At 55.3% G+C, this 12,299-nt stretch overlaps 1 protein-coding gene across 1 annotated transcript in view; it reads left to right on the plus strand.

The window, feature by feature from the left end:
- CSMD1 (CUB and Sushi multiple domains 1) overlaps nt 1-12,299 on the plus strand; it is a 775,017-nt gene that overhangs the window by 474,880 nt on the left and 287,838 nt on the right. Inside the window, exon 7 of the mRNA XM_037063399.1 lies at nt 58-135. Within this exon, the coding sequence (XP_036919294.1) occupies nt 58-135 (78 nt within the window). The remainder of the gene's footprint in view (nt 1-57; nt 136-12,299) is intronic.

Raw genomic sequence — 12,299 nt, forward strand, 5'->3', positions numbered from 1 at the left:
AGCTTCGTGGTCTCTCTCCCTCTGCACCTGCTAATGGCCCTGTTTTGTTTCTTCCAGTGAAAAAGGCCATCGAGCTGAAGTCCCGAGGAGTGAAGGTGCTGCCTGGCAAGGACAGCAGCCACAAAAACTCTGTCTGTAAGTCCCCCGGTTTCCAGGCGGGAAGCGAGGCGTCGGGTGGAGGGGGCAGGGCAGCGTCCCCTCTGGGCCTTTGTGCAGACTGAGCTCCACCCCAACTCTGTCCGAATTTCTCCCTCAGAAGCATTTCCCGGCAGGAAGAATGTCCCCCGACTTCCCATTGCGGGGAAGAATGCCGTGTTGACATTACCTCCTCCATGCAGCTCAAATCTGCCCTCACCGGCCACCCCTCACCGCGGCGGTTTCCCCCTCACATACCTGTCCCTCTGCCGGGTGTTCTCTCCCCTTTCTCCTGCACTCAACTCCCCCCACACCCCCCACTCACACACTGTACTGATCTCGGGGATGTGGAAGTCTGGCCTCACCGTTTTCCTGTTTAAATATCCTGGCCTTCCATGGCCTGAAGAGTCAGGTAGCTTCAGGGCAGCGTCTCCCACCCTCCCAGAGAACGAGAATGTGGGACACACCCACGGGGCCCCTCCTGGGTACGCCCAGCACGTGGCAGACACCAGTGACAGCTGTCTGAGTGAATGGGGGAGCCCCTGCCACCCACTGCCCTGGTGGCTGTGCCCCTCACCATTACCCAGCCCTGCTCCTGTGCCGGAAGCCCCCTCCCTCTCTTCACTGAGTGCAGAGGCCCCGCGGGATAAGGAGACTCGCTGTCCATGGCCTTTCCTGACCGCCCCAGGCACAGGGAGCTCTTCCCTAATTTCATCCCCGCCTCTGTGCTCTCCCCCGTCCCTGTCCCACTGTGGGTTTCCTGCCCCACTACGTGCAGGTCAGCAGCTCCCACTGAGATGCCCAGAGGGTGGATGCACAGTGTGGCCCCTTCCCACGCATGGGGCTTTTTTCTAGACTTTCCTGCTCACGCCTGGCGGCCTGTCCTGGGGTCTTCCTCCTCCCCTGCCTCATGGTGCGCATGTCCCTGGCCTTTGGGTCTGAGTGTGCTGTGTTTCTGCTGCCGGGCTGTGGGTAGAGGTGGAGGGAGGGCTCGGGGCGAGCGTTTGGAGCGCCCCCAGCTGGAACAACTGTGTTTTCACCTGCCTGATGAATGGGGGCGCTGCACGAGGTTCTCTCCCTGACGAGAATTCCACTCAAACTCGTCAGTGAACAGCAGCAAACAACAATAAACATCTTCTAGTCGCCACACTGTAGGCTGACCCCCTTTGCTCCTCGGTGTTCCCATTCAGCGGCTTCCTTCAGGCTGTCCAAGCAACAGTAGTCCAGGGACCCTCCCTCCGGCGCTGGGAGAGGACAGAGAGGGGTCCCAGACCGCTGGGACACTTACGTGGGCACAGGGAGTGCCTTACATCTTTGACATCACTCGAGCAAAGTGCCCTCGACCGAGGCGGTGCTGCGGGCTGGCGGGTCCGACATCCAGGCGGAGGCAGGTTCAGCGTCCGATGAGCACCCCCTCCTGGCGCACTGGCAGCTGCCTGTCTCTCACTGAGTCTTCAGAGGTGGGGTGGGGGGGAGGGGAGAAAGAGAGGGAAGGAGCAGGGGGGCCATTGTTTCTGTCCCTTCTTATGAGACCACCGATCCCATCCTGAGGGCTCTGCCCTCACTGACTGACCGCCCCTCAGAGGCTCTCCTTCCAAACCCCATAAAATCGGGGGTGAGGATTCCACTAGATCCATGTTGGGGGGATGCAAACATTCGCCTGCAGCAGGGTGGGTTCCCCGAGCTCTGACTGGATCTCAGGCCCTTAGATTCCCACGAACAGCATCATCCATCTGCAAACGCTCGCATTGTGCTCCCTGTCTGGCAACCCCTCGCGGGCGACGTCAGTCCCAGGTAGATGGGCTCCTGAAGGAAGGACACGGCAGAGAGATGGAGGAAGAAAGGAAGCGATTTTCGTAAGTTCTAGTATTTGTCATGGCTTTTAACACAGGATGTTCCACAGAGAGGGAGCTGTGGTTCTTCCAATAACTGCGGGATTAGTGTTTGATGGTTAAGAGTCCCGCAGAAATGGTCCACAGTAACACAGAAGCACATGTCAGGCGAACCCTGATGCCAGGCTGATATTAGGATCAATAGCAGATCAATGAGGCATCAGACGTTCCTGCTAGTCTCCCATACAGACAGGAGCGCCTTGGTAAGAGATAGTTCTTCTGTTCTATCGAAGTGCGAATGCACAAATGAGTCGTTACTCATTTGGTTTTAAGAAGTGTTCTGTTCTTTCTCCCAACAGTATTAGACCGTTTTTTCAGACATGAGAATTAATCATCGGGGAGAATAGGGAATAGAAGAAACGGTGAGCCTCTAAGATCCGCGGTGAAATAAATGGTGATGTTATTTATGCAGGAGGTGTGACGAAACTAAATTAAATGTTTCATACAGGAAAGAACAGAGGCTCTGGAGCTCGAGAGACAAGGATTCGAGAGCTGCAAAGTTATTTATGTGATTCCAGCCAAGCTTCCTCGTTTATAAAATTAAAATAGCAACGCTGTTCGTCGAGTAGGTCCTGCAGGGTGTTTGTAGATTCCTGCGCCGGTAGGTGACGCTCAGCAGAGCCAGCCCATTAGCAACCCTCAGGGAGAAGCAGAGAGTGTGAGCGTGCGTTGGCCAAGCACTAGAAAGGTCTCACTTCCCAGAGAAGGAGGAGGGTCCAGACCATTGAACTTGCCTTCTCAGGTGGCGGAAAATCAGTCAGTCAATCTAGGAGGTGAGCCCAGAACACAGCCCCCCCCCAATCCCACCCAGGACAGGTGCCAGGGGGTGGGGGGCTGTGAGCCTTGACCCAGGAGGCCGCAGGCTCGTCTTCGCTCTGAGCAATTAGCAGATTCCCTACCGCCTCCGTGAGCTGGGAGGCCGCACACGGGGAAATGTGTATGTTTTGTACACGCTGCCGCCTGCCGTGTGGATCTCAGCAGAGCAGGCGGACCAGCTCACAGGTTTCAGTGCATCATTTCCACTGCACGTGGAGGCTCGGGGACGGGCCTCACGCTCACTCAGTGAACTGTCCCCGGCACTGGGGCTTGATCCGAGAGCTGGGTCTCTCCGGGAGACCACGGCCGCGACGGTCACGGTCAAACCCGGGTAGACAAGTGGCACTTGCACCAGCCGCACCATCGCCCTGGTCCGTGGCCCCCCCACCCCAGGGGGCTGCTAAGGACACAGCAAAATGTCCCCGAGAAACGCCAGCCGGGTCCGACGGCCCATTAGCCGCTGTCCCACACCGCTCACTGCTGACCTCCGCCTCGGCTCTCTCCTTCTCTGTCCTTGCTGCTTCTTCATGAGGCTCCGCAGAGAGCGCAGGTGTGGCGGCAGGGTCCCTGTGGCCGTCTTTCCCCCAGAGTTTACACCCGCACCCACCAGTGGGTGCTCATCCGCACCGTTTCACTCAGGCCCGACTCGAGGACTGCGGGGGCCGGTATCTTCCTGGGGGTCCGAGTCCTCCCGGCAGAAGCCCAACAGGTGGGAGGGAAGTCAGAAGGTGAGGCCGGGTACTTGCTCTTCCCGTTGCCTCCTTGCCAAGTGCCCTCCAGCTGACTGTGCCCCAAGCTCGGAGACCAAAGGGGCAGCTCTTCTCAAAGGGGCCGTGCCCACGTGACCCTTCTTCTCTGGAGTTCAGTGCAAATTGCTCCCCTAACCCCCATGTGACTGCCCCTCACCTGGCAGCATCTCCACGGTGAGTCTGCTGTCAACGGCCCCTTTGGGAGCCAGCCCACTTCCTCTCTTCCCCCGCCCCTGAGTGGCTGGGTCCTGTCGGGACCCTGTGCGGTGAGAGAGAAGCTGAAGGTCAGCATGAACCGGAGGCAGCAAACCTACCCAGAGACCCACGTTTGGAAACGAAAGAAAATGCTAGACAAGTCCAGGAATCGTGCCTTCTGACTCTGTCGGCTCCCACCTAAGGCCCTTCCGGTGGGCTTCCCTGGACCGTCCCGGGAGCCCCGTGAGGGGGACCCGCGGGTGCCAGGACAGCTGCCCAACGTGCAGTGTCACGATGGGGGATTCCCATCTGTGGTGGTGACATCGCCGCCATGGTCAGATCACCCCGGTGCTGAGATGTGACAGGTGCCTTGTGCTACAGCGGGGTAGACCAGGACTCTGCGGCTCGCGTCCTTACAGAGCTTGTGCCGACACACGGGAGCTGGTACACTCATTAACAACCAACTCCCTGTGTGCGGCTGAAAGACAGGCAGCATCTGTGCCTGGACACAACCCGCCGTCCCGGACTCCAGCCTCCGCGGCGGAGCCCACCTCCCCGCTGGTCCACGTGCCCCTTCTTCCCAGACCTGCGGGGAGCATCCGGTCCTTGAGGAGCTCCTTGCAGGCTGAGTTCCCCCCTGGGAAGGGCTCCGTCTGCTCCCCGCACGGGGACTCACGCGCTGAGCTCCCTCATGCTCTGATCGCCCACGTTACGAAGCGCTCGGCCAGGGCTTCCTGATTCCAGGCGTGAATGAAGGGAGAACGCAGGACTCTCTCTCTGTGTCTCGAACAAAATCCCTACAGGGTCCCTGTTTTATTCCTCCCAATGGCGTCTGAGGGACCTTCTGTGCATCTTGTTCCAGAATCGCTATGTCGGTCAGTGTCTTTGTCCAGCCCTTAGCGATCCTCTTAACACACCCAAACGTCACCACACAGGGTGGGGCGGTGGCAGGAACCCATGGCGCATTTCCACTCTTCTGTGTAATGCGGGTGATTTCCTCCACTAACCTAGAATGAGAGATTTAGAACTTCAGGTTTTTCATCAGTTTAAGTAATTACCAATAAATAGCATGTTCAGGAAAAAAACAAACAGATAAATGAAGGCATTAATTCTGTGTGATGCTCTCACTTTCTAATTATTTTCACCTTTGAAAGGTTACGACGTAAGGGTCACCTGATGCTGCAGAGAAAACTTACCTGAAATAAATAAACTCAGAAAACACTTCCCCCCCGGACTTCCTTCCCTCACTGCTCTGTGGCGGATCCTCCGTCTTCGTTCTGAGACTGGGTTCGCTCAGCACCGAGGGCTTGCTCAGTCCCTACTCTCTGTTCTTCAATGATGGCGACCGTAAACATAGATGCTTCCTCTTGACTCTCTCCCTGACGTAACGCGATTTTCGCAACAGAGAGTGTGGGGGTCACGGGGCTAGATGACCCACAGGGCCCTTCTCACTCCAAAGAACAGAACTCTGTGGGGAGGGGACGGAGCCCTGGCTGTTATTTGTCAGCTGGAGCTTGTTTGCCGGCGCCGAGGAAAGACAGACGGCTTTGCAAATGCAGCACCGATTCCTCGCAGCTCACTCAGGTGCACGGACGGCCCACGCCGCGTCCTGGCCACTTGCAGTTGCCGTGCTCTGGGCCCGAGCAGGGTGGGGTGTGTGGTTCGGAATCTTTGTTTAATGGGAAGCGGAACAACAACAGCAACAAAAACTGCAGGGAAGTCGAGCAATATAATGCATCATCTCATACACCCTTAGGAAGGAAGTAACAACAGAACATTGTGAAATAAATGACCCTGAAATTCTTCTGCTTCTGACTCTCAGCCATTCATTCCATGGCTCTTTGTTTCTATGCATGGTCCTTTTTTGCCCTCCCTTCAAAAACATACCTGAAGCAAAACAGAATGATACTCATTCCAAGTTGCCAAAGAGACAGTCCTAGCAATGAAAAGCCGCTGATTGGCCATTGTCCTTGGTAATGACTTCAGCGACTGCATTTCCCAGGCTTCTCTGTTGTGTTAGACATAATTATTTGCAAGGGCAGATTTTAAACTTCTGAAGCTCCTTTTTTTTTCAGAATGAAATGGCAAAATGATGTCTGAACTACTTTGCACAAAGATGCAATGATAGCCACATAATGTTTGAGTTATCTTTGTAACATGGTGTGACCAGTCAACCCAGTTTCTAAAATATGCTATTAAAAAGATTTTTAAAATATGCCACATAAAAGACTTTTCTTCCTTCTGCCCTGGTCATACTACATTTTCCCACTTGTTGGTGTAATTGCTATCTTCACAGCCGTCATTTCCTTAAGTTTAGGAGAGTCTAAGAACACATGAAATACACTAGTGTGTAACTCTCTCTTTTTGCTCACACCCCAGTGTCCGTCTTGTGTGTCTACTCCCTTGCTGTCCTCCGAGCGCCTCATCTTAGAAACGTAATCACAACTTGGGCCGTTTCTCTCCGGCTCCGAGCCACCCCCGTCCCTCACGGGTGTGGTGGCACAGGACTGGCCTCCTCTCCCTGCCTTGGTTTCCCCAGATTCCACCTCCACAACGCATCCCGCGATCGTGAGGAATGTCGGTGCAATCACATCATTCTTCTGCTCAAAACCCTTCAGCGCCTTCCCACCACGGCCCCAGTCCACGCTTCTTACAGACCCCAGGCAGCCCCTCCCAGCCCCCCACTACCTGCCCCGTCTCTGCCCTCATCCTGCGGTTCAGGGGCTATTTGTTGAAGACCCTCAGACGCACTGGAATCTCGGCCATTGCTCGCTCTCCCCTCACTCTGCGCAGACCTGCCCAGGAAGCCCCCTCCGTTGCCTCCCTGAGATCACTGGTCATGGATGACATTCTCCACCGGGCCCTCCCGGGTCCCCTGCACTAACTGTGACACTGCAGCCATCCACCCACCGACTGGTGTCTTCTCGTGACCAGCTCTGTTTCCCTCTGTGTCACTTGCAATGCACCACAGAGAGCACGTGGAGACACTCGATGGCTGCACAGTTACTGTGCGTGTTCGTGGGAGCGTGTGCACATATGTGTTCGTGTTTATGTCCTGCCACCCCCACCCCACTAGAACACAGGCTCCACGAGGACAGACGTGTTTGTCCGTGTCCTTCCCTGGCAGATGCAGTCACACAAGCACGGCTGCACACACATGTGTCTGTGGAACAGCCACGTGTCCTGGTTGTGTGGTGGCGTGCGGGAGAGTGACAACCCGGTGCTCATCCTCTCCTTCAGTCAGGTCTTTACTCTCCCCTTCTCCTTCACGAGTTTAACAGCCTGGCCCCGAGGACACTGCGCGGCTGCCATGGAAATGGTGGGACCCTCCCCTGGAGGACCTTCCGGTCCACCGGTGTGCCCTCGTAGGGAAGCGTGTGTCGGACGGGGTGCGGGAACGAGGGCGGCGCCGTGCCCTGAGGGTTGTGTGAAAACAGAGATCGTTGCTCTTTCACAACAACAGCACGTTCGACCCGTAAAAGGCGAGGAAGCTCGGGGGGAGGGGATGTGCCAGCAGCTGGGCCCCAGCACCTCCGTCAGGGCCTCTTCCGTGTCTGGGTCACTCGGACGTTCCACCGTGGTCCTCGGCCAGGCACTGGGTAAGGCAACGTCACGGAGGCTCAAATAAAGAAATGACCTGCCAACTTATAAACTACTGCAGCCTTAGAGTCCCTGTGCCCACTGCGTGGAAGGGCACATGGAAACCCCGAGGAGTCGGTTCCATCCTTCACGTGTGCCCGATGGGGAGCCGTGGTGACACCTCATCCGCAATGCACACTCTGTGCTCTCTCGGGTCAGAAAGTGCAGGCATCTCTGTTCTCAGCCTCAGTTACTCGTGGCCCCACCACAGTCCACAATCATTAAATGGAAAGTTCCGGGAGTCAACAACTCACACGTTTTAAATCGCACCTGGTTCTGAGCAACCAGATGAAATCTCGCGTTATTGCTCACACCTGGGAGGCAGCATCGCCGCCTGCTGGGCCTGGAGGAGCCGCTGGGTTAGCAGACGGGGTCTAGGTGACCCCGATTTTACTGAAAGCAGCTCCGAAGCAAAGGGCAGTGAGGCTGACGATTCGGACCCGCCGGTGAGGAACCAGAAAGATTCCCCTTTCTGTGACAAGGTGGGTAAGAACAGTAAGATATTTTGGGAGACAGACAGAAACCACATTCACGTAACCTGTGCTGCAGCATCTCATATAATTACTTGGTCTATGTCATCATTGGTGGTTGTTGTTAATCTTTCTGTGCCTAATTTATGAGAGAAATTCCATAGGGGAAGGTAGGACCCGGGAAAGCCCCTGCGCATTCAGGGTGCCCTAGTCCCCGCAGTCGGAGGCCTCCCCAGGGGCCCGGGCACCTGTGCCCGCAGATAGAGGGCTGCTGTACCCCACGACAGATGAACTTTCCTCCTCGGCGCAGCCGAGTGAGTCATTCGTCCCTGGATCGATGACCAGGACCAAGAAGCCCTGCACTCTCTGGAGTGTGCCCCAGACTCAGGGCCTGACCTGGGCTGTGGGCCTTGGGGCCAGGCAGGAGGGGAAGGAGAGTGGGGCTGACACCCCAGACGGCCTCCTGGAGGGCTGCCGAGGGCCAGGCCCTCCGTCCCCTGCCAGCTGTGGAGGGCCTTTGGTGCCGCCCACCTCTGGAGCTGACTCCAGACGGTTTCCACCCGGCGCCTCCCTCAGGCGGCACTGTGTCCCAAGGAACCTGGCAGCCTGCTGTCTTGTGACTCTCCACACAAATCACCCTAAACGGTGAACACACTTTGCTTGGCCCACCTGCAAAATATGTAACACATTTTTGCAGGCGGCCAAATTCGTTTTGTCTCCTGATGTCATCGTCGGTCTCTACCCTGGTAACCGGTTGCTAGGGACGCCGCCCATTGTCAGGTCCTGCTTTGGGAGGGCCTGCTGCGGAGTCCTTGTTACTGCACGGTTCATCTGGGCTGTCCTGGGGCAGCGGGGGTGCAAAGCCACTGCCGAAGCAGAGGCGCGCTCGCTCCCCTAACGCTCGTCTCTGCCGGGGGTGCCCTGGGCAGGCGGAAGGACGAGAGCCCTGTGAACCTCAGGCAGCCGCACGGAGGTTTAGTACACCACGAGGGATAATTGCTCCCGTCACTTTGTTCCTTTATCATAAAACACAATAGCGCGGCTTTGCAATTGTTAAAAATCCTTGTTTTCTCAACAAAGGCTCATCCCCATGTAGCAGGAATGCACATGGTTGTATAAATCGCTTCATAAATCAGGAGAGTGAGTTGTGCCCACACTTCCTCAGCAGACTTTCCCAGGAGCAGAAGTAGCTGGGAAAGTGCCCCGGGGACCCTGGCTCGGGGGGGCGCTGCGGCCCAGGCTCACCGGGAAGGACGGCCCCTGGGGAACTAGGAGCGAAGCTAGCTGGCTCATCCGTGGTTTAACATGCCATTCACATGTATAATTCCTGCAGTAACTCCGAAAAGGCGTTTTTTAAATATGTAAAACAAGCTAGAGGGTGATTCGATCACACATGTGACGATCACACATGTGGCGGTTCCATGCCGGAACCGGAGTGGGCAGGAAAAGGCTCCACGAGGGGCTCCGGCCTGCCACCACCAGGCATAATTGATTCGCGACGTGGAAACTCACTCAGCCGAGTAAGTGGTGAGTGTATTCTCCCACTGGGGGAAGTGAATGGAAAACAACCTCCAGTCCTGAAAGCACCGTGCCAACCCCAGCATGTCCACCCCTCTCTTCCCAAAGCCCAAGACAGTGACTGTTCCTCCCGTGTCATCAAACAAGGACATCTTCCCGTCAGGTGGGGTGCAAACCTCAGGCCCTGGAGAGCACTGGGGTCCGGGCGCTGGGTGGTGGATGGCCGAGCCGATGGGCCCTCAGAGGGGCAGGGCTGCTTCCTGTGACGAAGTGATCCTCTGTGATCGAAGGCTGGTCGTGGAGCAACATCGGTCAGACGCTGGAAAGATGAAACTAATTAATCACGAGTAGCTTCTTCATGAATTGAATTAAAGCCCTCCACTTCAGACCCAAGGAACCTCCGCTGGCAAGTGAACTTAATCAGCTTCGACACAAAGATAGATAGAGACGGAGTCGAGAATCATACGCACAGAGCGCCCAGGGGAATTCAGAAAATCTTGCATCCGCCCAGTCTCGCTGGTTTCTTTAAGACACCTTTTACCGGTGAGAGGAGGAAAGTATTTCAGCCCCAGTCCTGTGATGGGAGCGCTTATGGGGTTATGGAAGAGAGACAGGAAAATGCAGTTCCAGGTGCCCCCCTGCTGAGGGAGGGATGTAGAGATAAAGGAAGATGGTGACCCGGCCGTGACTGTGCTGATGGCTCAGGATGAATTTAAGAAAGGAATCCGGGTGCTCGGTAACGTGGAGACGGAAGGGGCGTAAGGCTGGTTTAGCTCAGGGGACAGAGGGACACTCCATTCCCCAGAGACTCAGGGGAGTATCCTGCAGCAGATTCTGCCTGGTGCGTCCAGACACACAGACAAGGTGATGGCCTCACGCCCCGCCTGCATCGCAGGTGACCCTCCGAAGACGGGCACCTGTTCTGTGCGCCACACAGCGTCTCTGAGAGATTTTGGGTAGTCGCCACTGCCTCTTTTTCACGGTTTATTCTGAAATGACTACGTTCTCCAAAAGTCACAATAAAGCCCGCACGGAAGTTTCCCACCTGCGCGGTTCCCGGGATGGTAGTGGCGTCCGCGGTCTGAACTGGCTTCCCCTTGGGGGCTGACGGCGCGGAGCTCAGGGCACACGGTGACTTGCCATCCATGTCTCCTCCAGTGACACGGTAGTTGATGAATGTGCCCACTTCACACTGGACTTTCTTTCTCTTGTTCGGTGCTGAGGGTTTGACCCATGTTCTAGATGCCGGCCCTTGGGTGGGCATGTGGTTTGCCTAGATCGTCCCCCTATCCATAGCTTGTCTTTGCTTCCTTTCAACGGGTCTTTCTCAGAGCCAGTCTCCGTTTGAACTGCTGGATTTCAATCTAAAAGAACATAGATTCTAGGATTTTGTTTGTTTAAACCAGGAAGAACTGGCAAGCCCGGCCTGCATTTACGTACGGCGGCCCCGGGAACAGCTTCTGGGGCAGCCCTGCATCCAAGTGAGGTTCTGTCACCAGAACCTACCCCTGCTTGTCACCGTCAGGCTGCCCCAGTGTAGAATCCTGTCGCAGATGAGGGGACCTGCTCAGGAGGGTGGAGGACCCCTCAAACGCCCCCATTCATAACCCCCTGACTGATCAAGCCTCTTCATGGGCACCCCAGTGAGATGTGCTAATCTCAAAACAATGGAATTTAAATGATGACAATGAAGTTTAATCCAAAGGATAAGGAGAAGGAGAGATAGAGTCTATAAATTCTTATTGATTTTTTTCCCTCCCGCATTCTTGATCGTCTGTTTCCAGGATGGCTGTGTACGCCGAGGTTGCGAATGGACAATTCTGCCCCCTTTTCTTTCTCTGTCGTCCGGGCTGCAGACCGAGCGGCATCAGCCCTAACCACCGAGCATGTGCACGGGTGACGGTCCGACCTCGGAAGTGCTTGTGTTTCTATCCCCGTTAACCACCACGCTAACTAGATTAATCTAGATGATTTGATTAATGCGAGGGATCAGATTTGTTTGGTACGGTAGTTATTTGGTCGTGTCCCTTGAGTTCTGTGCATTTACCTTATTTTCATAGCGAGAAAGCAGATGAAGAGAAGGGTTGAGAGGAAACTTATGCCAGAGGAGGGAAACGAGTCTTGTGTTCAGCTGTGCGAAAACGTAGGGCCCGCCCAGGGGATGAGCAAGAGTGACAAGGGTTAGTGATGAGCTTCGAGAGGCAAGCACCGCGTTGTGGAGCCCGGTGTATTGCAGTTGTTACTAGAATACCTGGAGGGAATTCAGTTTGCTTCCAAGTGAGCTGCCCATCTGAAAGGCAAATAAAATGGTATAAACCTCATCCGAAGGAGCCACATTCACTGTGTTTCTGGGAAAATCACAGCTTTAAGTGAAAACTCAAGTTCACATGTTAATACATAAGAAAGTGTCCACACTGCACCAGAGAAAATCTTTGCAGCGTCCGTGTGCAAAAGGGCACACGTTAGTGTTCCACAAATCTCTGTGGGCTCTGACGTAGGGAGCGTGACCCCGTGCGGTTCCTTGCACTTTTTGGGTGGGCCAATTCATGTGTTGTCTGTGAAAAGATAGGAAAGGAGAAGAATATCAGACTCACTGCAGGAATACACCGTGTGAAGAACAGAGCGGTGCTTTCTGGGAAATAAAGAAGGGGCCTGTCACACATTAAAGCCGCATTTGCGATCGATCGCCTGCGGAAGATGCTCACTCAGGACCTAGCTGCCAACCGCACCTGCGTGTCACCTGCCTCCAGGCACAGTGCTCTGGGCTCCGAGTGACAGTGATGGACCACACAGTTTGACTCGATTTTCATTTTACGTGCATGCTATTTATAGCGCAGTGGCGTATGTAGACTTGCTTTAGTTGAAGAAAGGACTTTATTCCTGTT

Source organism: Sturnira hondurensis, unplaced genomic scaffold, assembly GCF_014824575.4.
Source record: "Sturnira hondurensis isolate 20B ecotype Veracruz unplaced genomic scaffold, ASM1482457v3 Scaffold0014436, whole genome shotgun sequence".
NCBI lineage: Eukaryota > Metazoa > Chordata > Mammalia > Chiroptera > Phyllostomidae > Sturnira > Sturnira hondurensis.